At 37.6% G+C, this 27,589-nt stretch overlaps 1 protein-coding gene across 2 annotated transcripts in view; it reads left to right on the top strand.

The window, feature by feature from the left end:
- LOC138189584 (discoidin domain-containing receptor 2) overlaps positions 1–27,589 on the top strand; it is a 143,802-nt gene that overhangs the window by 86,169 nt on the left and 30,044 nt on the right. For both annotated transcript variants that reach the window (XM_069131632.1, XM_069131623.1), the window contains exons 3-4: positions 19,268–19,370; positions 24,226–24,457. In XM_069131632.1, the coding sequence (XP_068987733.1) occupies positions 19,268–19,370; positions 24,226–24,457 (335 nt within the window). The remainder of the gene's footprint in view (positions 1–19,267; positions 19,371–24,225; positions 24,458–27,589) is intronic.

Below are 27,589 nucleotides of genomic sequence, written 5' to 3'. Positions count from 1 at the left end.
GTTTGACTTTTGTTCTTTTTTTCGATGTAGTATGCCATTTTAAACTCCGCTTAACTTAGTCAAGTTATCTGAATTCGAGAAACTTGGAGCAACTTCGTGTAGACTTCTTACTTTATTTAATTCGAGATATTCATTCAACTTGCTAATCTCATTGTCCTTAGTCAAGTCACTTGACTTAGCGGTTGTTATCAAACCACTTGACTCGAATTTATGTAATCTCAAACACTTTGCCGACATGAACTTATTATTTTAGTTGACTTGAGATATTCTTTCAGATTTCTACCCTCGTTCTCATCGATCAGGACATTTGATTTCGTGTTGCTCGAATTCGCATTCCTAATATACGTACCTGTTATTTTATTTGATTTAAAACAAACATTTTTCTTTCCAATTTTAAATAAAAATAAAGTTCTTTCAGTTTTTGTTTGACTTGAAAGGAACGATAGTCGTTAGCTGACGTAATTTCATTCCTAGTTTTAGTAGCTTTTTTCTCAATATCATGTTAAGTATCCATTGTTCACCATTAAATGTCCGTCCGAAGTAAAGTGACTTAGATTCAAAGAGCTTTAAGTCGAGTAACTTGAAAAATTCCAAACGATTTAAATTCAAGCAGCTAATCTGAACGAGGCTCAACGTCGTCCTATTTGTCGATCGACAAGGTTCTAACCAGCCGTCCACGGATTCATAGAGCGGAAAAACGTTTTCGCTTGGTCCGCTGGAACGATTTCTGTTTGCCAAGTCGCGCTAGGAAGCGTGGCCCAATTCCGCGGGAACCTTTTCGCCAATCGAATTTGCAGCGTTTACCTAGCGATTTGTAATCTCCTGTTTACCCGTGCCGCGCGCCTTGTTACGAGTTTTTCTGGAATTAGTTGCGGAACCTAGTGCAACACGGGGACAAGTGTAGAGAAAGGGAGAGAAAAGGACGATAGGGACAGGAAATCAACGTGAAAAGAGAACTGGTATAAGCCTAGGTGAGCTGAAATAAAATGTATTGTTCTTCGGCGGTTACGCGGCGGACCCTTTTATGCTAGTGGCTCGACCAACTTTGTTCGAGTAAAGGCACCGATCGAATTGCCCGCTTGGTTTAAATACAACGAGGTGATGTGTCTATTCGTTTGAAAAAGGGAACGCTCGTTGATGGAACGAGATGAATCGCTGAATGCACAGTCTCTGGAATTACTTCAGTAACTGAACAAACTTTTCTAATTATCGATCTACAGAGTAGAATAGGAATATTTGTACGAGGCAAATAAGGATCGATTTAACGTTACTGTATCATACAGAATGATAGAAAGAATGAAACTTCACTTCAATGACTTACGGTGAATGTTGAGAGGAATAAAAGGTATTTAATAATCCATTTTGTTGAGTGAAATGTACCTTTGTACTTCGTACGTGTGGACCTATATAAAGGAAACGATTTGGAAATATATTGATTAAAATGGTAGAAGAAAAATTGTTAGAATATTACGACAAAAATTGTCAGTAGTCCGGAGGAAATTTTAACAAGACAAAAAATGTAAAAAAAAAAAAGCAGGTATGTGATTTATCTTTCTTCAACATGGATATATATTCATATGAAATATGACTTGGCGTATGAATACATATGTATTCACAACTATTCCATTCATTTCACTTTTTTGTCACGCAGTATAAATATACTTATATTCTCCATACGATCCCATATATTTTTAATCCATCTATTCGTTATAAATAAGTTATACTCGCATTAGGTATCGCAATTAACTTGATACGAAACTAAATGACAAAAAATATATCTTTTGAACAGTTAAACGCTTGCAATTATACTTTTCTTCAAACACCCTGTATAAAAGTATACATACACATATCGATCGAGACTGATTAGCATAGGAATTGCTGTAACCAGCCCGTCATACGCAATGACTAAATTACCCTACATTTATTCCTTTGCCCCGGAGCTCGTCGCGAAAAATTGCCAACGCCAGATTAACCGTACACTCTGTCCGTTTCCCTTTATACCCTTGTTTAAAACTGAAATCATATAAGTTCTTTTCGCGAATAGCGTTCGCCCAGTGGTGCACGTCACAAAGCGAGGCCGTTCCCTTTTGTTCAAAGATAAAGGTTGAAAGAAACGCCATAGTATTTAGAGTCGAGAAACGCGGTAAATATTGCTCCACTATTATGGTCGGATGAGAACAGTACTCGACTCGTTGCAATTCGTTTGTTAACATAATGACGATAAATTTTTATCCCGATGTTCTTTCGTCCGTGGTTTTTCATCGTCCACTTTTCCATCGCCACTCGATGTAACTATACGATTCTGTCTGTCGTACAAACGTATCTGCGTGTATCTATCTGTGTGTATGTAACTATATATATGTATATGCGAGCGTGTCCTACGTATATCTATTTACGTGTGCGTGCTACCCTACCGTATATCTATACGGACCTATGTGTGCATCTATATTTAACCGTGCTCGTGTCTAGCTGTATCTGTGCGCGTGATATTCGCGTAGTGCTCATTTTCTATGAAAGAGCGCGGAATTAACCGCGAATAACGTTAATAACCCCACGTAAAATAGACCCACAGCCTGTTTAAATTTAACTGCCCCGGCGAAAACTGCTTCGAAATTGCTTCGCCAAGACCACGGCTGGAATTCCATTGTGCCAGACCTCCCCCGTGTAATAGAGAGCCGCGTGCTTTCTCTCTCTCTCTCTCTCTCTCTCTCTCTGCTCTTTAACTTTACGACGGCTCCTCCGTACTCGCTCGTTACAATAAACACGCCGTCACGATGGACGCTTCAGAAGTCACTCCCGGGGACTGCCGGTTTTAATATTCCGGCAAAGTGGCCGGGAACAATTACCCGGCCCAACGTCCTGGTTCTTATTAAACGTCTCTCTTTCTACCTTCCTGTGCACGACCTTCATCGAAACACCGACCTAACCGCAGCTTTCTTCGAATTCGAAAGTCGTGCAAGAGAAGTTGAGTGGTAAAAGGGGATGAATGTTGGAGCTTGCGCGGAACATCTCAAGAAAGTGTTCTTTTCTTGGCTTTTTGGCTTGATAGCTTCCTTTTTTTATTTTGCAGTTGGAGAAAATCGAAATTGGGATGCTTGGTTGGTGACAGTGTGCCATATAATAATCAGTTGATAGACTCGTTTTTTTATATCGATAAGTTTAATCATTTTATTTTGTTATTGTAGTGAAATATGCGAAGTCGTATTTATTTAGTCGTATTTAGGTGAAAAAGATCGAAGAAGATGGTTGGTTAACTGATCTTTGTTATTGTGAATATTTGTAAAACTAATTGTGAAATATGATAATTAGTTGACAGCCTCTAAATTTAACACTGTGATCTTGCTACGTTACTGGAATATATGAAACTATTATTTTACGACCGCATATCGCAAGTAGAATTTAATTGTTCATCAAGAATATATTTTTTAAATATGTTCTAAATTCTTAATACATTTCTAAGTAAGTAAAATAATTTCATAACCAAAGTATGAAATAGAATATCTAAATAGACAATATAATTTTTGTATTCGTGTAAATTATAAAAAAGAAAATCAATGTGCAAGCGATACTGGGCAATGAATTTACGAGGTCCAGCAATAAACCAATTTCTAAGGTAGCGAAAGCTTTAGTTGAACGAGCCCCTTGGGGTCCTCGAGTTAAACTTCGTAGCCGCAGAATCGCCTGATCGTCGAAACTGACCCGGTCTCGTAAATAATAATGAAAGCGGTCAATCGTTAATTCGAGACGCGAAGTTTCCGCGTTCCTGTTGTATATCGTTGAATCGCTAATTAGGTCTTCGGGACACGAACCGAAATCGATTGATTTCCGACTTTACCGGCAGAAGTCGTTCCGGATGCTGGCAATTGGAACGATCGAGCGATCACTGATTAATTTATCGCCCCTAAATGAGTCTCCCTGTTTCATCCAATTGGCACGGTGCAACGTGACTGATAATAAGATATCTCGTAGCTTGAACAAATCGATAATGATTATCGCCAAATGCACCATCGAACACAGAATTTATGCCACCGAAGAAATTATACGATATTCCAAGTTTTTTTTCTTGGATTTGAAGAAAAATTAACTCGTACTATTCTATACCGTGTACAAACGTTTGTTCTTTTTAAATGTTCCACGTTTTCGTTGTATTTAATTATTTCTTAGAGAATAATTCTATTTTTTAACGTTGAAAGCGATCTAGTAAAATAGAGAATATATACAATCTAATGGTAGGTCGCGGATTATAAAACGCTTAAATTTACTGCGCTTTTCGAATTTCTTTGTCTCAATCTCGCTTTCCTTTCGTCAAATAGAATTTCACGTTTCAGAAAGATTTTTAGCGTAATGCTGAAACGAGAAAATGTGACAAGGATTCTTTCGTATTTTTCTTAAATCTAAGAAATTCTTTAATTGCAAATCTAAACTAACCAAAAAGGTGACTCTATCGCTATCACGCAGTTCTATACATACGTATATTAAATCTATTGCTCAGAGAACAATTTATGATCCTCAATGAATAACGGCGCCATATAAATTTCCCAGGTTTCGTTAATAATATGGCATAATATTCTCTTTCAAGTCTGCTAATTACGTAACATACGTTCAGAAAATTTGCATTTTTAACTAGAACGTGATTCATGAAACTTGCTCTTTCCACGCGGGAAGATCTTATCGGACAAGTTTTGAATAGGACACGCATTCATTCGTAATATTTCTGCAGCCATGGCAGATGTGTAATATACGGCCGCGCAAAGGAGACGTTTAAAAAGACGCGCGTCGAGACGCACGCGACGAGTTCTATACGAAGGGAAATCGGTGAACGAGGATATAAGAGGAATAATAAAAATCCCTGGAAGCTACAGATACCATTCGATCCACGCGGATATACGTCGCGTTCGGTATCGTATTCATCGATATCCCACCAAATATCGGCAGTCGATAGAACCTAAGAAATTCATGTTCAATCCAGACACATCCATTTACAAGGTAAAATACGGCTAGCTAGCGTGATGTTTCCTGTGTATATACATATACGTATACATATATACATGCATATATATACAGGGTGACCTGAAGGTTTAATGATCAAACTTTGTCAATTTATTCTATGAGTATAATGAAGTAAGAATTTTACATAAATACATGTGAATTTTATGAATACATTATGTGTGTTATATGAAATCTTTTGGAATTTTCTTAGCCCCGAGACACGATTATCATAATTATATTAGTGGAATTTGAAATCAATCTGCAAATGCATAAGATATTTATTGCAAATATGTGTTCAGTAAAAGATTAGTATATAATATGAATAGCAGTCCTGAACGTATAATTACTGTTCAAAATGGACCATTAGATATCGTGGCTTATCAATGTGTTGAATAATTGAATGCACAAGTACTTTGATAACCTTAGCTAAATATACGCTTGCAATAAATATCTAGTAACTTCTATGTACGTCTTCAGACTAGCTGACGTACAACGTAATCTTGTCATATTATAATACTAAAGAAGATTTTAAATATTTTATATAACATAAACATGTAATTTGATTCTGACTATAATTCAAGATTACAAGACTATGGATTGCGTGGTACGATATTTCTATCTTTCATTTTAGGTATAAGTTGTTTAATAAAATAAACTAATGAACAAATCATAAAGAAAAGATTAAAAAATTACTATTAAATCTTAGGACACCCTGTACATGTGTATGTGCCAGGATTTCGTGCTGGCAGAACGCAAAGTCGCGTGGATATACATATGCATGCATTGTATCTCCATATGTATGCGTTTTCGTCTTGGAAAAGTTGCGCGAACATGGGCCACATCGGTGCCATGCCGTGCCTGGTCGCTTGTCTCCTCGTCGAATTGCCAGTCGCGTTACGTGGAAAGGCGGAAACGAATCCTCGTCATCCTCTTCTTCGTCGGGCCCGTCTTCGTTAACGTTAACTTCTCCGAACGAAACGGTCTATGTCTCGTTTAAACGAACCCCTTCATGGCCAGCCGTGATCTTACGCGACTACTTTGCCCTGCATTTCCAAATGCCATCGTCAGATATTGTCACGTCTGCCATGTGTAGAGAACGAATGCTATCAATGCAAACCGAATGAGAACTGTTCGCATAACTGTTCAGACTGTGGATTAGATTTATAGTACCAAAGGCGATTGAATTGTGAAGATTAGGGGTTGAATGTGGATAATAGGGGATTTAGGTGAAGATTTGTGAGCAGACGCATATATGCAGAAGGATATACTGGATACGTGTTCTGATAAATACATCAGGACAATTAAATGCATAATACAAATACTTACGAGTTTATTTCAGTTTCTTCAGATGTTTCATTCGTCGGAATAACAATTTGTCAGAACACGCGTCTGCTGTAATTACAAGCTAAGTAGAAAAAAGCTACAAATTGGGATTGTCAAATTTAATAGAACTTTTAGGTCATTTAGCAAAATTCGTTTTCTTTATACGTATGTTCTGTTCTAGATCCTTTCATAGGCAATATATCAACAAAATACCAATTGGATTCATTTATTCACGTTTCAATCGTCATAAAAATGTTTCAAATAAATTGGAAAATTATATTTTAATCGGTCTACCATAGAAATATATGTTCTCACCATTTTTAAGATGTTCGTCGAGTTGCTAATAAAGGAATTATTAATGGCTAATCGTTGAACCTTCGAGATTTGTTTCTCTGAAAAAATCGCTTCTAATTTCTACCGGTGTCTAGAAGTTCACCGTTTACGTTTGCAATGGCGCAAAAGAATTCCAAGTGGGACATTCCACTTTACGTTGAAAGTTACGCTCGAAAGCAGAAATTAGAACAATTTAAAACTCTCTAGCGCTCGACGGAGGAACAAGTTGAAACTTGCTAACGGTTGATCTTAGAACTTAGTAAAGAATGAGCTTAGGACCGGGTAAAGAAACCTAGCTAGCGGACCGTTAGAATTGTTTGGACACTGAACGAGCGAAACATTCGATACGTCTGGACGTTCCTCGACTTGTTGAGCGTTAATACTCGGATACCGTGGAACGGTATTTCTACACCCTGTCACATTAGCCTCTCTATAAAATCTTAACTTCGTGACCATGAAAAAACTATGCTAAAAGTAAAATTTTTACGTTTGACGACCACAAGCGAAGAATACGATAAATTACGTTACCTATCTTTTATAGAAAATCATCTTTTCATTAAATACTAATTTTTATCACTATCTTGAATATTTCACAAATTTTAAAAACATCGATTATGCTAATATTATTTATTCTTTTCACTATATATGTCGATTCTTGCACGTACATTTTTGTTTCAATTAAATCAATTGCTCATCATATACGTTGTCTTCTTCCATCACTTTTATCACCAAAAACCAAGTTCCAAATTCTATAGGAAGCTTACATATTAAATTCCCAAACAATAAATTCCCATTGTCGACAAAAAGTATTAAGGCCATCAATAATATAGTTGCAGTAAACTTCCTTTGCAATTCTGACTAACAACAGGCTATGTTTCTCAAAGCTGATGTACCACCGGTATAGCAAAACAGGCTCTGAAGATCTTTAAAATTCGATTCGATGTCCGATGATCTTCCTACGAATAAAGGACGTCCCTTTTCCTTTGAGAAACACCCAACTGCAAGAACTTCCCTCGCAGACGTTTCCCGTAAGCGCGTGCATCGTGTTGCACCGTCCACTTCGGTAAGCGTTACTAATGAATGAAAATCCGGATTGGAAACTTTCCTGTCACCCGTGCCACTCTCCGTCGTGCAATCGGCTTTGTCCATTTCTCAGCTAGAAGACCGACCTTCGTTGTTTCTTGTCACTCGATTCCTTCTATTTTATCGAAACAACTATACGTCTGTACGTTCTACGATTTTCTCGTAAACGATACGCACATTCGTTCTTCCACATCGACCTCGCGCTTTGCATTTTCACGCTGTCCGTGTTTCACTTTTCCACCTTTCGCCTTCGCCTCTGTAGCAACCTTTTATTTCGTTTGCTTATATCGGTTTCTCTCCTCTTTGAAGCGTTGGGAGCATCGTCAGGTGTCCAGGCTATAATCCTGTTCGAACTGAACTCGATCGGGACAGCGGGGATGGCCCAAGGGTCGTGGCCAATGGCGTAGCAACGATTCCCTGGACCGCACTTGACCGCTCTTTTATTTTCACGAATTCCCCGTATCCCCCTATTCGCTAAAACCGGCCACGGCGGGATTGTCCCTCGGACAATGTGGAGAAAATTCCCTAGATTTTAGTTGCGTCCATGCATCTGCACGGGTCCCGTCCATTCCCATGCCGGAATTATTCAGACGTTCAAATAAATTTGCTAGACAATCGGTGGATCACACGGGAACGTTTATACGAAAGCTTCTTTTCATCTCTGGAAGGATATTTATGGATGTGTAATTGTAATATCGCGCTTTAGAAGATGTAAAATGTTCAGTTTCGATGTAGATTGGCTCGTGTAGCCTGATATTTAAATACTTCGCTGTTGAACATTATTATGTTCGTGTCGAATGTGTTATACGAAACGTGCTGAAATTTCATTAGCACTGTAACGAAACACTCCTATTACGATTATATCGGTCAAATTTGAAATTAATTCGGAAGCGTGTATGGAGGTTACAAAATATTTATTGCAAGCATATATTTAATAGAGATTACCACAGTATTTGTACAGTCAATTATTCATTACATTAATAATAATTCACAATATCTAACAGATTATCTTTAGTGCTAATTACTTTGGTGTTTAAGACAGCGTTACATATTATATACCAATGTTTTGTTAAACATATGACTGCAATAAACGTCTCGCAAACTTTCATATGCATTTTCAGATTGCCTTCAAATTTCATCGATATAATTCTGACAATTGCGTCTCGCTACAGTGCTAATGAAATACACTGCTAAAAAGTCTCGTATAATACGCATAAAATATATCTACAAGCGCTCGAATACTTTCGCGTATATCTTCATTTACGAGTACGTAATCTCACTTGATTGATTCAACGATGCCAAAAGAAAGAAGTATAATCTATGCTTCGTTGATAGTGCCGCTTCATCGTTTGTTTCCCAACGGCGATGTCGCGATCATTAGATTTCATCTGTATGCGATTTGAAGAGAAAGTGAGAAAGGAACGCTTAAAGGATGCTTTTCAGCGCGAAAACGAGTTGCCCATTTCTCTGATTCCCTCTCCTGACATTCGTTGTACATACACATATACATGCCTATATACATGTACATACATAGAAAGGCAAGTGTATATGAAAAGTTTTAATGGCGTTCTGCAGGCCAAGTGTTTCGTCAACATGGGCAACGAGGGAACGACGAGGCGTCACGCCGATGGAAAAAAACTTTAACGAGGTGCACGAAGGAGGCCCGCCGGAAATATTAGAGAAGTTTTAAGAAAATGCAGCTTAAGCGTGTGCACGCGCGCGTGAGAGAGCTAGCACAGCCAATGCGCGGGAATAGTCGCGTCGATAAACTTCTTTTAGAAGGAAAAAAGTAGCGGCGGAGGATAGGAGAGAAATCGCATTGGATCGTCGGCGGTGGAACAGAATAGAGGCATTCGTCGAATGCAATTTTCCTGGAGAACTCGTCGAATACCGGGCGGAATTGTGATTTTAAACATCGTGTCGCGCGAAAAAAGAAGAATTTCTACCGCTTCCTGCCTCTCGTCTGCTCCCTTTCTTCGTTCCTCTTTGAAATTCGAGCGTCCGAGCAATTTTTGTCGGCTATTCTATCACTTCTTCCGTTTTTCTTTCCCTCTTAATAGATAAAACAGATAAAACATTGCTTTCGAAATAATCGAAGATATAATCGTTATGTATGAAACATAGGAATTATCATAAAATTGTTACCAGCGTTATTTAGATTCCGTTCCTTTACTGATATTCATAAAAATATGATATTCCATAAATATCCGTAATCTAACCATTATCGTCATATTGATACATTTATGCATAAAGATATTCAAACTCGAATATACGTACGTGTATGCAACAAACCTTGTAAACGTAGAATCGAAGCAAAGATCAATCAGTAGATTAATAGTAAACTGCTCAGTTCAAACGGAGCAGTTCGCTTTCGACAGGACCCTTCATAATCTCCATCGAGTCAAGCTTCAAATTAGCATCTGATCAAAGAATCGAATCTGTACCTTTATCTATCAACTACGTTCTCAATAAGAGAACAGCTGAATTCATCGTCAAACCAGGGCAGATTGAACGATTTAAATAAAAATCAGATCAAACATATTCTATTACGATAGACATCATACAGATGCTCGTTATGTATGTAAAATATTCGTCTCGTTTTCAGCTACGATGTTTCACAGCGCATCGACGTGCAAGTGTAAAAGAAAGAGAGAAAAAATTGTGCAGGAGGAAGACCAAGAAAGCAAACCGACGAATTCTCGAGCAGGAGTTGAAAGTTTCAAAAGAATAAGGCGAAAGTTAACGCGTACCAATCCTTTGATCCGGCTCAAAGGTTGAAAAAGTATTCATCGTCTGAAATGCCGACGGTTAACGAGACCAACGTGTTTCGAATCGCGAAAGATCTACCTTTCTTTCGTATAATCCAAGCTCGAACTAAGTTCAGGCTAGTAGATGGTCGTTGGCGATTCAGAGAAGCATAAAGTCGCGTGCGAGCACAGAGAAAACGGCACGCGCCGAGAGTCAACTATGACCGAAACGTTAGGATTTCCGCGTGTCGCATTCACCGCGAACGCCAAATTGCACGCCAACTCGCAAGACGAATAGTTCGACGTGGAATGTGTTGTAATGAATCCACGAAACGTTTCGAGCGTCGCGAACCTCGCGGCCGGATTCTCCCTATTTGGACAATAGCGCGAGAACTGTTACTTAGGGCCGGTGTGGCGGACGTGCAAGACATATGCGGCATTCCACAGTTTGCCAACTGAATTGGAGGAAGCGATGGAGGAGAAAAGGACTCTCGGAAACGATATCCGATGCTTTCTTGACTGATCAATAAGAAATCGAGCGAAGAATTTTGATTAACAGTTGTCAGGAAAGATAAAAGAGTTTTAAAAGCTTTGAGGAAGCATAGATGTCTGACCAATGTATGTACACAATGTATATTCTGCTGAGGAGCTATATTATTCTATGTGCGCTTGATTTTTTAACCACTGGTGGGGAAATTGAAAGAATGTCTGCGCAAAGCAAGTATGATCTACTGACAAGCAAATTCTAAAACGCCTGATTTTTCAATAGCCGCTAGGCGTCTGACTAGTACACGTATACTTTAATAATAAGTGGTCTTTATACGTGTAACTACGTTTGATTTTTCAAACATTTGGGGGAGAATTAAATGAATATTGAAACAGGGATGTCTGATCACTAAGGGTATAATCTATTTGACCGTTCAACAGTTACTGGGGAAATTAGAAAAGTGTTAAAGCAGCACGCGCATCTAACCAGTGTTCAGACTGAAGGCATAATCTACTAACAAATAAATTTGAATACATTTGATACTCCTACAACTGTTAGAAAATTAGAGTGCTGGAACTACAGAGGTGTCCAAAGGCTATAATCTATTGACAAGTTCTAGACCTCCTAGATTCTATAATAATATGTCTGACGTGAATATAATTTATCGATTCTAGACTCTAGTATGTCTGATTCTTGAATAATTATTGGAAAAGTTGAAGAAACGTTGGAGTGTTGGGTATCTGTCCATTTCGAGTATATCCTATCGATGAGCAGATGTTAACGCCTTCACTCAGATTGGATTTTCATTACTAACGATGCTATATCGTTTCATGGTTAAGTATATATAATCTACAAATAGAATTAAAATATCATTTGAAAAGATACCAAATTAATTTACGCGCCTAATAAACTATTACGCTTTCTTTTTTTCAATAAAATCAGAGTCATTATTCAGGAAAGTCGTAAAACCGGTGAAAGTACGAAAAAGAACGTCTATATAATTTGGCGAGTTGATTTACGTCGCACGAAAGTCTAAAAGAAGTTGGTGTTACGGTAGTTGAGCTTGTCGCTGATTTATCTGAATCGGCAAAAATCGTTGGATGAGAAATAGCGGTTACAAATGTACTTCCCGTAAAAGGACATAAATTTTTTTCCTACGACTAGCGTTAGAGTACATAGGGCGGAGAGTCAGTCTCTCTCTCTCTCTCTCTCTTTCTCGCGTAGGGTACATAGGAACGCTGTAATCCGAAGTGAGGTAAATCATTCCAAGGTGCTTAACGGTGTCCTCATTTTCACGAAGCTTAACCGTTGTACAAGAGAAATTGCATTTCGGGGAGGACCAGGCCAGTCAGGGCCAGTAACGCATGCATCATGTAGCCAGGCAAAAAAAAGAAGAAAGAGAGAAAAAAAGTGATCCCGGAGAAGGACAGTTTGAAGTAACGTCAATCGTTTCTCCTTGAATTGAATTCATTTTTTCCCATCATCCCGCTCTGCTCTACCTGTTCTTTCCTTCCTTCCTTTTTTTTATCCCCGTAATTACGTTCTTCGTGTAGACGAAATTCCGTGAAACCAGTGGCCACTTTAACGGTGAACGTAACCCCTATACACATACACACCTACACATGTAATAGATAATTCTAACAAATTACATCGCAGACATAATGCACCGTAAATTAGCGAAGAATCGCGGTCCACGTAGTGACTGCATTTCCGCTGGCTCGTGACCAGAGAAAGGCACTTTGAGAGCGCTCTAATTCAGTACAGAAAATAAATTGTCGGAAGGTGCTCACCCGTGTCCCCTCTTTCAAGAAGTACGCCCATCCATGAGACAGAGACAGAGACAATGACAGAGACAGAGATATAGAGAGAGAGAGGACGGCAGGGTAACACGAAAGCATGGAACTTCGTGAGACGCAACGAGAGTTGTACCGAGAGAGCGTCGCGATACGAACGAACTATGGCGAAAAAGAGATGCGGAGGAAGGGAAAGATAGGCGAAAGGTAAAAAAGGAAAACTAAACGGTGAACGACGAAAAAGAAACGGACAGAAACAGAAGACAGAGAGCGTAGATATGAGACGGAAAAAAGGTCTCCTTTTTGCGCAATTTGCCCGATCGTAGGAGCAAATTTTCCCTGGTATACAAAAGCGCTCGACATTTTAAAACACGGAGGCCACGAGGCTCGCGATTGTCGCGTGCTCGCGCCATCTACTCCCTTTTCTCTCCGTTCGCCCTTTTTCCCACTTTTCTCCTTGTTCGAGCACACTTGCTCACTCGCTCGCTCATTCTCCTCTTTCTTTCTTTCTTTCTCTTTCCCTTGCCTGTCTATTTCTCTGTATACACGTGGTACTTGACGGAGGCGTGTATATGAGAATCGACAAACACGAACGAACATCAGCAGCGTAGCCCACGTCCCCGGAGGCTCGCGTTATTTTATGTCGCTTGTGACTCGAGAGCATTGCCATGCCCCCGCACCTCAACCTTCTGGTTCCGCTTCCACCACCGAGTGCCAGGCATCGAACGAAACACGAAGACAGAAACAACGGCCAGAGGGTGAAACGACTGCGAGAATGCCGTTCTATGAATACGTTTGGAAGTTCAAACGCCTATGTGATTTGCATGTGTCTCCGAGGTGAGGCGACCTGCCGCTCGAGATAGACACGCAGCCCCATCACCGACACCAACGCTTGCGTTGTGTATCTGAAACGACGATAGATAGATACCCTGATGACAAAGGTGAAACCCGTATTCTTGTTTTCTATGGACGATGCTCCACTTGTGAATGAAGTGGATGAGATGCGTTTCAGATTGGGAATTATTTAAGATTCAACGGCAAGTTACAGATGGAATTTTTTAAACGTTATTTTTTGAAATGTATGTATATTAGAGATTGGCATGGGTAAAATGTATTTTTGTTTCCTACGAAAGCCGCTCCATTTGTGTAAGGAGTGGATGAAGCGCATTTGAGGTTAGGAATTATTTGAACCGTTTAGAAGCCGATCAATTCTATAAATGAAAAAGTATAAGAAACTTTAAAATCTATCTATCTATGGACTTAGGGGAGTAGGTCACTTCTTTCTTGAGAAAATTGAATATTAATTGTATGCTTATGTAATCAAATTGAGAAGTTAATAAATTAATGAATAGAAGAATTGATCAGTTTGATCGACATAGAAATGTATGTAAAATTGGAGAATTATTTTTGTTATCGAGAGAAGATTATTATTTGAAGTGTATACATAAGGTTCGATTCATATCAATATTTGATTGTTCCGTTCTAATATTATATTAGAGATCGTCGAGAAAGTGGAATTTAGTTGATGTAACGAATATCATCATCACGAGGGATTGGAATTCTTAGTAAACAAACCAACCAATTTAATATCTGTAATAGCAATCAGAAACGTTCGACGTGACTGACACGCGAATCGACAGTAGAATGTGACCTGCCTATGGTCAGACATGCCTGAACATTATACTGACTAGTATTGCACGACAATTCAATTTATATAGCCAATCTACTATTTTACTATGTTACCAAGCTATACCAATCTACTATTGTACCAATCTATCAGTAGGAAAAAGCACTAGACACAAATTGCTATGTCAAAATTTGACAGAATTCTTGTCACGTGTCAAATTATAGTTTGTCAGAGACCTTCTCCCCATAATTTCACAATGTAGATGGCTGCATCCATGGACAAAAAATTGTGCTGCGAATTTCAATTTAATTTATAAAGTCACTCCGCTAGTTTACTATGTTGCCAGTATAGCGATCTATCAGCTTACGTTTTTACGAAATAAAAATGAAAAAGTTGAACACCAGATTACTATGTCAAAATTTGACATTGTTATATAAAAATTACTGCTTTATCGATAGTCCGCGGACTTTTATACAGTTTATAAGCAATTTGAAAAATACTGCAAAAATATCTAGAATATATAAAATATCTCAAGTATAGTATTCGTTACGACATATACATATTTGACGGATATAACACCTCTCTGTACTTACGTCCTATCTTTAACGATATTCCTGAAAATATAGATTTACATAAATATCTGCAGTTTGTTTATCAGTCATCCGGGTTATTAAAAATTTCTCACAATCCAAATGGAAACTATTCGCGGAAGATAAAGAAGGAAGGATTTAATATTACTACCCAAACTATAGCTACCACAAAATAAAAGGAAGAAACTAACGCACTAAATCGCTATATTAAGATTACTATTTTATCAGGCTATCATGGCCTCACAATCCAAATGAGCATCATTCACGAAACAAACCACAAGAGAAATATTTAACGGTTCCACCCAGATTGCAAACTACAGTTATACGCTCCCATAGATAAGAAGAATTAACTTATTAAATTGCTATATACGAAATTTTACATCCATTTACAAAAGTTACTACTTTCTTTGCCACTGAAATTAACGAAATTCCTTCACTCGTAACTTCACAATCTAAACGATAGTGATTCGCTAAAGAAAGCACGGTACAACGATTTAATAGCAAATTTCGATAAGTTTCTTTGTAAAGGTTCACACAGCATGTGCACGAAATTCCTCATCCGTCACGAGCCATCCGGAGGAATCTCATAGCAAGCACGGAATAGACGACGCCCGTCGCCGCTTGAAAATCGGCCGAGCACCGTGAAAGAAGTACGCAGATCATGAAGGATGCTTCTGGCATCGGTACTTACATTGAATGCGTGCACGTGCGCGGTAAACGATGCGCGACGTTGATACGCCGGCGATGCATGAATGCCATTGAAGACTCTGACAGCTTGGCGTAAACGGTCCGAGGAACGAGGGAGCGTTTCATTGAAACTTTTTATAACTTCCGGCGAACGGCCGAGCATTTTCCTTGAATCACGGTGGATTTGTTTGGCGGTTAGCGTTGGCATGTTCAACGTAAACGTTTCAAGGGAGGAGAAGAAAGTCGCGTTCCGCTGAAAAGTTGCGTAAACCCTCGCTTCTCTTTTTGTAGTCTCAGAGAGAAAAATGTCGACTTGTGTTTTAAGTGGCGTTTAATTTCGCAAAAAGGGAGTATCGAAATAGGTACACCAATGGTTAAAATAATTAACGACGAAATATTTCATGGAAAGGTCACTTCACCCGTTAATTCCATTATTTTTATGGGCAAAAGGAAACTCGTGGAACGGAATGTTTTACGAGTTCTACCGAATAGGTACAAGCTTTTCCTGAAAAAAGCTATATTTACGGAGAATTTTTCGTTTGTATTGCGCTCCCTGTCAGAGTAAAATCGTAAGCGGCGATGTTTATTGGAAGAATCTTTTGCTTTACTTCCGCGGAAGTAAAGTTCGTCGGCTCGGTTTAAGGGAAAGCTGGCTTACTCGGAAAGGATTTCCGTAGGAGGATTGATGAAAGGGAAAAGAGGGAAAAGGTTTAATCGAGCGGAAGCATGCTTACCATCGTACGGCTGCCGAAGCCAAGAAGAACGTCTATGAAATCAATCTACCCTGCACTTGATTTTAGAAACCTGTTGTTAATAAACAGGCCATCTTGTGAATGAAAAACAGGTTCACGTTGAACAGGACGTTTAACAGCTAAAAATATTTCCTGTCATGTAGTATTTCTTGCAATATTTGGAGATTCCAGTGTCATCGATCTCTTGAGGGATACTAACACATAGTATTTCAGTGTTTGCTTAATTTAAACATGATTCTAAAATAGATAAAGATATAATAACCGCTTATTACGCGTACATTATTTCGAAATACAATACTCAACATAATTAGAGAATGTCTATTATGAGACGTTTTATTACGTTAAACGATAAATGATGAAATATAGGAACATATATGGAAAAGTAATATAAGCTTGATAAATTGGTATATTATTCGTATGATACTGCGACAAAGATTTTCAAACAGTTATTAAAAAAGAAAATAAATATATAGACAGAAAAATTAGATGTAAAATCTTCTAATTTTCTTCTTTCTTTTAATTCTTCTAATTGTAGCACTGTAATATATGTTATTATATTTATAATATATTTAATATATTTAAAAGATTAATTATCTCTTCTCGGCGCTAATAAATTCATTTTTAAAGACGATAAATCTTTGTAGAACGTTTATAAATTGGAGATTCCTTCGTATATATCAAATCATGTATCGAAGGAAAACGTTAATCCTCTTAGAGTAATAATTTCAGATATTTTTCTTCGTCTTTTATCTTTCCAATTCTCTTATTGTTTTATGGAACACCCATAATATACTTCTACATTCAAGAATCTCTTACTTCGTTATGCCGTAAATGGCAGCCCTTCTGCAGAAGATTCCGCGTTTAATCCGCGCGCAATTGAAAATGCGTCTTCCGCGCGAGAGCGAAAGAACCGTCGATCCCCCTCATCTCGATAATGTAAATTTATTCGCGCCGATTAATCTCTCGCGTCTCACATTGGACTTGGCCAGGCCGCGCGGACTTTTATCGTCCGGCGAAAACTTTAATGGAAAGATTATACTCAAATGCCAGTAAACTTCGGGTAAATTGAAACGCGAATGAGATAGCTGACGGACTAATAAGTGTGTAGCGACCGGATAATACCACATGGAGAGACGCTCGTCACTTATCCATCAACTTGCCGAGCAACGATTGCAGCGTCTATCTTATTGCCGATCGTGATTTTAGTGAAAGTCTCGGAAACAGAGAAGCTGAAAAAAAATGAATTATGAACACATCTCCAAGAAAGATATATTGATGCGTTATTGAGCTCGATGAGATTGAAATTTGCTGTTTATGGGATATTATAAAGGAACAAACATTGAATTAATATATTTTTATAAACATAGAAATTGTGAGATTTCGGTGAAATAATGGTAACTACATTAAACGAATAAATAAAAATTTGTCTACTTCCTGTAAAAATTGTGACACACTCTGGTCTCTAAATTCGTATTTAACATTTTGCTATTATTCTTGTCAACATTCTCGTTCTTTCTATTGCTCTGTTTTTTATTCAGTAGTTATTCAACTATCTCTCGAAAATATTCTCAAGGATATCTAGGTGTTTAGAGTATTTTAAAGACATATCGAATCTTCAATGACACTCTTTGTTCACACGATAATTCCAAATGTTCAATTCAAGATATAACACTTTATACTTTAAACCTAAATTACTCATCATACGTGTACATTCTTAATTCACTCGACGAGAAATTCTATCGTTCGCACAATTACACCGAAAAAATTGAAACAGGAAATCAAATAGAGAGCCATTTGATCTGTCGTGTATGTAACATTGCGTTCAATTTTTTAGGAGCATCGAAACAGGAAAAATTGTCCACCACTCGCCGTTCCAACCTACCAATACGTCAACGATATTTGTATTCCCATGGGCGTATTATTGTCACAAATATTTCTAGACCTTTCGCGTTGTGTTTGCTCGGTCGAACAACGAACTTTCACCGTGCGATATAAAATAGAGCCACGAAGAAACCGTAAGGGAAAGATTAGAATTTCTACGATTTGGTTGCCAGGCTTATTAATCTCTCAATTTACATTTCCGCTCGTCGATCGTCGGTCGACATTGTACGATAGATATCGTGGAATGTGACTATGGAGTACGATTTCACGACGGAAACGGCCGTTCGATTCCTTGTTAGATCATTGTGCGCCATGATTTCTCTGGCAAACAAGGGGAGAACGGTGAATCGCTACGACCGCGGTCTAGCAAATACAGAAGTTGTAAGCGTAGGTAACTATGTCGGTTATACAGTTAAGTCAAACACAGTAAACGACAGTGAAACTATAAAACCAGCACAAACTTTTTGACAACCTTATGAGTTAATTACCTTAATAAACCAAGGATCTATCTTCGATTTATTTTCTTCATTTTCTCCCCTAATCGTTCATTATCTTCCATACTCTTACATCATTATCTATCACAAAAGCATCGAACGATTCGCAACATATTAACTTGTCAACAAATCGCAAAGTAAAATGATAGCAAGTCACAGATGAGAAAAGTCTTATTCTGAAACTGATCATTTTCACTTTTATAAATTTCTTAATCTTACTACATCGTGGCTAATACATTTAACGTCCCATTCATAGGAACCAAGCATTTTACTTCTCTAGATTCGTATATCGCAAAGAAATAATATAAATAACCATAAATTCCGAGTTATAAGTTAAATAAGTTAAATAAATAAGTTAAAAGAAATAATATTTATAACATAATTTCTTTCCACTTTCTTATGGCGTTGATCGGTGTGCCTTCCGAACGACTCATACGTACAAACCGTACATATAATAACAAAGTTAAACGATGTGTTTCAGGAGCGTGCAATCAATCCTTGGGGATGGAGTCTGGCGACATACCGGATTCAGCCATTACGGCGTCCTCGTCGTATGTGACGAACGTCGGTCCACGAAATGGCCGGTGAGCGCATTACTTTTACGACGTACCCTTTTCTGCGTACCCTTGGTCGTCGAGCCGCCGTTAAATGGTACCACGGCTGCCTTTTTAACGCGCTTCCTAAAGGGAGAACAGATCAAACCGTCCCGCGACAGACACGCTTTCTACATTAACGTGCCGCTCATAGATGCCACGGCCATACTCCTCTTGCCTTCTCCCGCCTGCCTGTTTTCTGCTTTTCTTCTTCCTCTTCGTCTCTTTCTGCCATTTCTGCTGTCTCTCATTCGCGTCTGTAATTTAACGATCGCCGGCTGTCGCGGCCGTTTCGTCCGGAACTTTACTTTTAATCACGTCCAACGTTGGATGATAAAATTAATCGAGGCTCACCGCGACACTGTTTCCACTTTTTCTCCTGGCGTTTGCGAAAATTACCAGCGACAAAGGAGGGAAAAAAGCGGTTAGCTCGATACCGTTCGGGGCGAAGTTACGCGCGGCATTGGCAGTTTCCCGCAAGAATTATTATCCGGCCGTAATTGCGTTGTTATTGGGGTGAAGTGAAGAAGCAATTCGCGTGATCGAGCACCGGCCACGACCTTGTCTTCCTGTACATGCTTCTGAACGTTCTCGTGCTGAGCATAGAATTTTTCTATCGAGTTTCATGAAAAATGAAATTGAGACTGCAGCTTTATGAGATTAATCAGGAAAGAAGAGGATATTCGAATGAAATTATTCGAAGTAGCTGTTAGAACGTTCGTTAGAATGTTCGTTTAATTACTGCCGCGGAAGATTGGATTGCGAATGTTAAATCCATATCTTTATGAGTATAATTAAAAGAAATGAAAATTAAATAGATACGTGTTTTACCCTTGAAACATTCCGCCCTCTTTAGTTAAATCGTCTTATCTCGCATTTAATTCATTTTTCAAGATGCGATGAAACATTTAAAGCTCTTCGTGTTCCTTACTTTTAAGTAAAGTTACACATTATACTGGCTTTTATCTACGCTCTTACGAAATAATGGCTGAATATTTTAAATTGAATGAAAAGCAAGAAAGACGGCATAGAAGAATAATAAAACTTCAATTTTCTCGAATGTTTCGGAATGATAGACAGGGTTTATTAAGTAAGTAAGGCAGTATTATAATAAATGCTTTATGCTATAATTTTTTCCTATATCTTCGCAGACATGTTATGTGCATTCCGTACATTTTTATATATTTAAATTTGCTATAAACTTGCATAAACATTCGTAATCTATTATTGCTTCGCGCGTTCGTTTCATGAGAACGTTTATTGAAACGAGCCTTCCTATTTACGCGTGGCAACGATATTCAGTAGTAGTAGACTGCCGTGGTCAGACACTGGAAGCACCTTATAAATGAGGACCGTTCAGACGGCTGGAACACTTGGCGTTGCCATCCATAAGGGATGGAACTAACGTTCCACCATAATAAATACTTCGTGAAACTTCACTGAAATTTCTCACAGCCCTGAGAAATTTCAGAAAGAGCCATGCCAAAAACTTGCAGAGAAACAAATACCTTAATATAACTTTAACCGCTTGAACCCTTTAGCTGCGGGTAGCGAATACCTTAATACACGTTATTCTTTGTAACGTATTCAGTTACCCTCGTCTATTTATATAGCAAGAAAAATTTTACCAAAATGTGTAAATTATAAATAACCTAATAAGTAAAGATATTAATTATTTTTTCATGAAATGAACAAATTTAAATTATTTAGTAATAACTTTATGAATAAATTACAAATATATAAGAACTGTTTTTATTTGGTCTATAAAACGTTTTGCAGAATAAAATCAATTCTTTCATATCATAACATTTTACAACGCGTGGCTGTAATGGTAATACAGAACAAAATCGTTGCTGATATTTTTATGCTTAATTAAACTACATCCTTTTAAAATATTCAAACATTTCCTTCCATATTTACAAAAAACATTTACACATGTTAAGTAAATTCCATTAGGCGTATTAATAAATCTTTCATTGCAACGATAATGTAGAAGAATCATATTCAAAATTTCGTGCTTCAAGTATGTATACCTCGAGCACTAACGTGCAAGCACAATGTTGTACAAACAAATGTTCACTCGAAGTCCGCCAGAACTAAAAGGTTAATAAATCACACTTAAATCTTCCAATGCAATATCGCTACCTCGCAACAGGCAAATCGATCGACTAACAAAAGAATACTAAACTTCATTGAAAACAATTGCAAAAACCATTCTTCTAACGACTATTCGAATCTTCAATCAAAAGATGAAACAAGATGAAACACAAATTGGTTCTATTTATTTAAACCTCGTGTCCAATAATACAGCCAATCAAAACAAAATACTACGACAAACGCTTTAACAGCTGAATACCAACATGGGAACACACGGAATGAAATCGACGTCATTGACTCGCAAGAAAAACGCGACGGATCCTCTGATCAGTCGGCAAGTTAACTTCGTTATTAGGTAGGGAGCACGAGCGGGTCCAATAGGTGGTAAAAGTTTCGCGAAAGTTTCATTGGGTCGATTTAGAGCAAACGTGGGGAGCGTCGGGACGAGAGGAAACGCGAAAAGGAGGGGATTGGTTGGGAAAGAGAGAGGTTGGAGAAAAGAGGGAAAGAGGGACGGTGGAAAGAACTGAATCCCGGATTCGCTGTTTAAGTACACTTCCCTCGAACCGAAGAAGTTCTTGAAACCGGCGAATGGCCCCGTGAATTGTTCTTCTTTGTTCGAACGATGCTGTAATGGCCGGAGGACTATAACTGCGCCTAGACGGAGCTCCTCGCTCTTCAAGAATCGGTGAAACATTAACTTCGCACCGCTTCCAAAACTGGTCTCTCCGCGATTCTTTATTAATTGGATACTTCCAATGCGATGTTACGGGACTACAAGACCATATGAAGATGACAGGCAAGAAACATGACAGATTATGGATTTTTATGCAGTTTCACTTTTTTATGAAGAGAACTAACGAAACGTAAATGTAAATGTGAAAAACCTACACAGTAGTTTGTTTCGCGAACTAAAAGCTGTAACGAAAATTATAAACATTATTTTTGGGCTTTTAATTTTATCATAAATTACTCAGCAGTCTAATGAGGTGCAATTTTCGAATTCAATAATTGTTATAAATTTCGTATTACTAAAATTGTTCTTCTGTTCGGTTGTCAGATTAAAATGTATTTTTCCGTCCTATTCAACATCGTAAAAATGATTCTCGACTTTATCGTTCATAAAATGCTGTCAATTTCCCGGCTAGAAAACTTCTATTTGTAAGTATTCCTAGCAATTCCTAAAAGCTTATTCAGTTGAAAGTATTATTTGTTGCAGCAGATCAAATAAGAGGCTTTCGTTTCTCGATTCCGAACGTCGATATTCTCGATCGTTTGGAATATTTCGTGTACATTGGTCATGTTAATAAACATTCATCGTCATGAAAAGTCCCGTTAAAGAAATTTAATTAATTAACTCCGAGCAATTTTAGACTAGGAACTTAAAGTATCAATTATAGCTTCTCGATATTTGCCATGTCTCTGTCCACTGCGGGCGGAAATATAATATCAATTAATTATGTCTGTCCAATTGGAATGAAAAATGACCACTGGCTATTGTAACTGGTAGAAAGGAGAAGGGGTTGAGGGTTGGTTGGATTCGGCGATATGGCGTAACGATCCGTGAATTGAGCTCGTACGATTTTGACGTGGCTACATTTTCGGTACGATTATTATTGTGCAATTTCAGTCGATGCATTGGCAGGCCCGGTCGAACGAGGACAAATTTTCAACGGGAATGAAAATTGATTTTTGGGAACCCTCTTTTCGAGCCAACGCAAACTGCTGCGCGTGTCAAATTTCGATTCGTAATATCAATGCGATCGAACGGTTTACCAATTTTCTGTTTTTTCTTCCTTTCACTATTTATTTTTTTTTCACGGATATTTCGTCAGTTCTCTGAAACGTGATTAATGAATTTTGCGAAAAATCCAGTGATAAATAATCCAGAGAGTATTATTGAAAAATTATCTATTTGAAGTATAACAAAATTTTCAATGTTTTATGGGATTTTAATCCCTCTCTGAATTTCAATGGAATATGAACGCGTATAAATGTGTTTAATAAAATCTCATCAGTACCATTGATGAACTTGAAGTAGAAAAAAAACGACATCTATTTTATTTGTTACGTACTAAAATATTAAAATAACAATTTGAATATACACGTAACATTTAACTGGTGCTATTCCATGCATTGTTTATAAGAAACGTTTATACCCAACTTATCTAGTTATCAAGAAACCAACGCAGTAGTTCAAGTGGAATAAATTTAATCGATCTCACGTAGCTGCTCTCGTAAACAACTTAATCTAAGTTGTTAAAAAATATCATCCCTTAACCAGGAACTTTTACGATGAGACAATTACAAGTTGGTAAATTCAAATCAATTTCAATTAAGTCACTTTCGGTCCTTTAAAATAAAATGATACTTGAGAAAGTAGAACACCCTCAAGTAAAATTAAAAAATTAAAATATCCAAGAAAAACTAACGTTCCAAGTGATGAATTAACTCACATTTCCCAGCTAATAGATTAAAAGGAAAAAATTATCGGACAAACGAAGAAATTATCTTCGGATTTTTTTCTAAATTATTGATCCTATTATCGAAACTATTGATATTAATTATTGAAATTATTAACTAACGAACAAATTAAGAAAATGTCTCGAGATTTTTCAAAAATTAGTCACTAAAAAATACTCATATAATATTGAAAACGGTCACGGAGTAGCCATCGATCTAGACGTCTCATTAACATTCATCGAAACGAGCTGCAGCACGTAACGCTAACGAATTCTGACGAAAACAGGTTGCGGAAGGAGACAGCAGGCGGTGCCTGGTGCCCGAAGAGCCAAATAGAAAGAGGAATTCGTGAGTGGCTGCAAGTAGATCTTCCTGGACCTCACGTGATCACTGGTGTACAGAGTCAGGGTCGTTACGATCACGGCCGTGGTCAGGAATACGTCGAGGAGTATACCCTCGAGTATCGACGTCCTGGGTTCACCGAATGGCGGCAATATAAGCGCTGGGATAACAAAGAGGTACGTGTACTCACGTCTATAGCATGTTAGAGGCGCGTGTGTTGACAGTAGAGAAGAAGTAAGTTAAGTCGGACGATCCTGAATAACGTGACCGTAATCAACCTACCTACAATTCAGGTTTAAGTAAACTCTGAGTTTGGCATGTATTTCATACAAAACTCTTTCAGTGAGATTTAGGTCGGCAGATTGTAGAGACCAACACGTGACTCTTAATACATTACGTTCTTCTTATAACTCGAGCAAAGTCGTTATTTTGCACGAATGTAAAATCATCGTTGATCAATTGCTTCCTTGATAATTCAAACTGCTTGTCAATTCAGATTTTCGATAAACTTCACCGAGTTTTGCGCGCAATTTTCATACAAAATTTTTTCAACGAGATTTACAGTGGCGAACAAGAGAAGATTAATAAAATAAGTATAAAAATACGATACGCGAAATGGATTTATATTTAATAAGAACAGCGAATAAATATAATATATTCCACGGGATAGATGACTGAGAACATTTGAAAATTGGCTCCTTGTTTCAGCTTCCGCGTCTAGGGTTTACGAGTAGGCTATTTTTGAAACTGATGGTAATGATAATAGCGTGACATGAAGTTCCTTTTGAGCAAATACATTCCAAGAATTGTCCTCTTATCTCTATATTTTTTGGGAAGCTATCAGGGTAATTTGATCAAATTATTTAATTTCGTAATTCAAAAAACGATGTATATAGTGAAACAATTTAATGGTACAAAGTGTCATTAAGAAAAGTGGAAAATATGAAAGACAGATGGTGGTGTGCGTTGTTAAAATTCCATTTCAAACAATGGTTCATTGGGGAAGAAGAAGTATGATAGAGTAATAAGAAGTCTCGATTTATTTCTCAGTGGAGAAGGAATTTCTTGCTTTGCTGAAACGCTTGGATCTCCTTATTGTGATTCCATCGGGGTCGGCGATTCGAAGACGATTCGAGTCACGGGATTCGCGAACCTTTGCGTTACCTCTAACTGTTCTCGAAGATTGAACCGGAAAGGAGAAAAGTGAGATGCGGCCATCGATAAGTACGTGTACGCTGCAAACCGCGCTCATCGCAATCCTTCTTACAATTTCGAAGTTTCTTTCAGCGCGTTAACCGCCTTTTATGGACAAATCAAAATCTAATGTATTCCCTGTTATTAAAAGATATCTGCTTCGCCGTTGGAATTAGAAAAATTGTTTCTACTAAAAATGTTCCACTTCTGCTTCTGTTAGATGCTATTTAAGCGATAATGACGGTTTTGTTAGATTGGCTCGTATCAAACGTAATTATGCATAGTTCTTTTTAAATATCATATATTTAATCAAAGTAGTTTCCGCATGACTATATGCATGTTCACAACAACACAGATTATATTTTCGCAATAACAAGTTAAGAAATTTCATATTCCAGGTTCATGAGTATTATCGGCTTTAGATTTTAAAATTTCTTGGAATGAAACTGTAACTTTCCGCTAGACTAATTTATGCACTAAAAAATTTCCTAGTAGTACTCACGAATCTTTTACTAAATTTGAATTCATGTGAGAAAATCACATAAATATTTTGATTATTCGCTAACTACCGAGGTTTTGATATATTTATATCTATATCTTCGTAATATTAATAATATGTGATTTACAGTAAACTTTTCTTTTGTAACGTAGTTTATAATCGACGACAAGATCAATATTGATAATCCATCAAATTTAAGATTTTTGAAAAACGATTTCTTCGTGTGTACGCTAAGCTAATGACGCGTTATCCATAGTTTTCTAACAATGTTTAGATCACTTTTATATCTTTATATCACTTTTTATATCACTAAAATCTAGAAAAGAATAAGGATGTAACAGTAGCTTGCACGAACGCGACGTACATGTCGATAACAGCGAATATATTTAACACGAAACTCGAGTCACGAGTTATCAGCGATCTCGAACGAATCGTTTCGAGATTCGTGACGATCTAGGTTCATTATTATTTAACGTTATCAATTCGCTAACTGGCTACAATGCAACTGGAAAAACAAGTTTTCCGATTTCGACCGGATAGAATAAATTTCCAATGTAGCCGTTTCATTTGGTTGATCGTCGAATAATTAAGAGCCGTTCCAGGGGAATCGTCCAATTAAGCAATCTCGGTCGCGATAGGCGGGTTCTACAGCTGCGTCTGTAACGAACGATAATTTATCGCCCGGTGGCGTGTGAAGCAGCCCGTTTCGCGATCCTCGCTCGACGGACACTTCTACGGAGGAAATAGAAATTGGTGTGCACGAGACGAGTTACGTTATTCAGGCCGAATTGTAATTATTCTTCTTTCTCTAGGCTTTAAAGATAGGAAAGAAAAGGGACAGGAAAATTGGACGATATTATCGTTTATTACTTGTCCGTACGAAATGTTGGTAGAGTTTACTATATGGTACGATTATAGCAAAATATAGTACAAATTTGCATTTATATTTTACTGCTAATGATATTCGGCTTTTCCAATTCTTTTTATTTGCGTTATGGATCGAAAGTATTTGGATGCTTGCTTATTTTTAGAAAAATGTATGACAAGCTACAAATAAAACTGTAATAGTTGTAATTTAATATATAAACAATTCTTCGAATAATTTCAAATATATAATCATGAATAATTATGAACAATTAAAGCAACAAAAATTTTGATCTCTAAATAACATAACCAATATACTTTAGTTTTAATATTCTGTATATTTTCACATACAGACGAATTTCGTTTCTATGAATTTGCTCATATGTAGTAGAAGTATGTAATAGAAGTTCACGTTCCGATAAGTAGATTCAGCCCACGCGAGTTCATTTAATCAGACGCAGACTAAAATTTCGTTCAAACGAAGAAAGCTTATATAAAAAGTACTCATAGTAAGTGCTGCTGCATTACGTACATTATATTATTTTACTATTTTACGCGCTTAAGACTTCCATAAATCCATAACCATTCACAGTCTACTTACTGCAAATCGATCAAAGCATCCAGCTACTTACGAGCAGTAGCCCAACCACGACATCCTGGTTTATTCAAACGATAATTTACACGGCCCGTCCGTGGAGGTGCATTAACCGTGACACTACCTTCGAACAGATGCAATCATGATCTATGTCTA

This window comes from Bombus flavifrons, chromosome 1 (genome assembly GCF_040668555.2).
Source record: "Bombus flavifrons isolate JBK064 chromosome 1, iyBomFlav1_principal, whole genome shotgun sequence".
Lineage (NCBI taxonomy): Eukaryota > Metazoa > Arthropoda > Insecta > Hymenoptera > Apidae > Bombus > Bombus flavifrons.
This window is presented reverse-complemented; position numbering and strand designations above follow the sequence as displayed.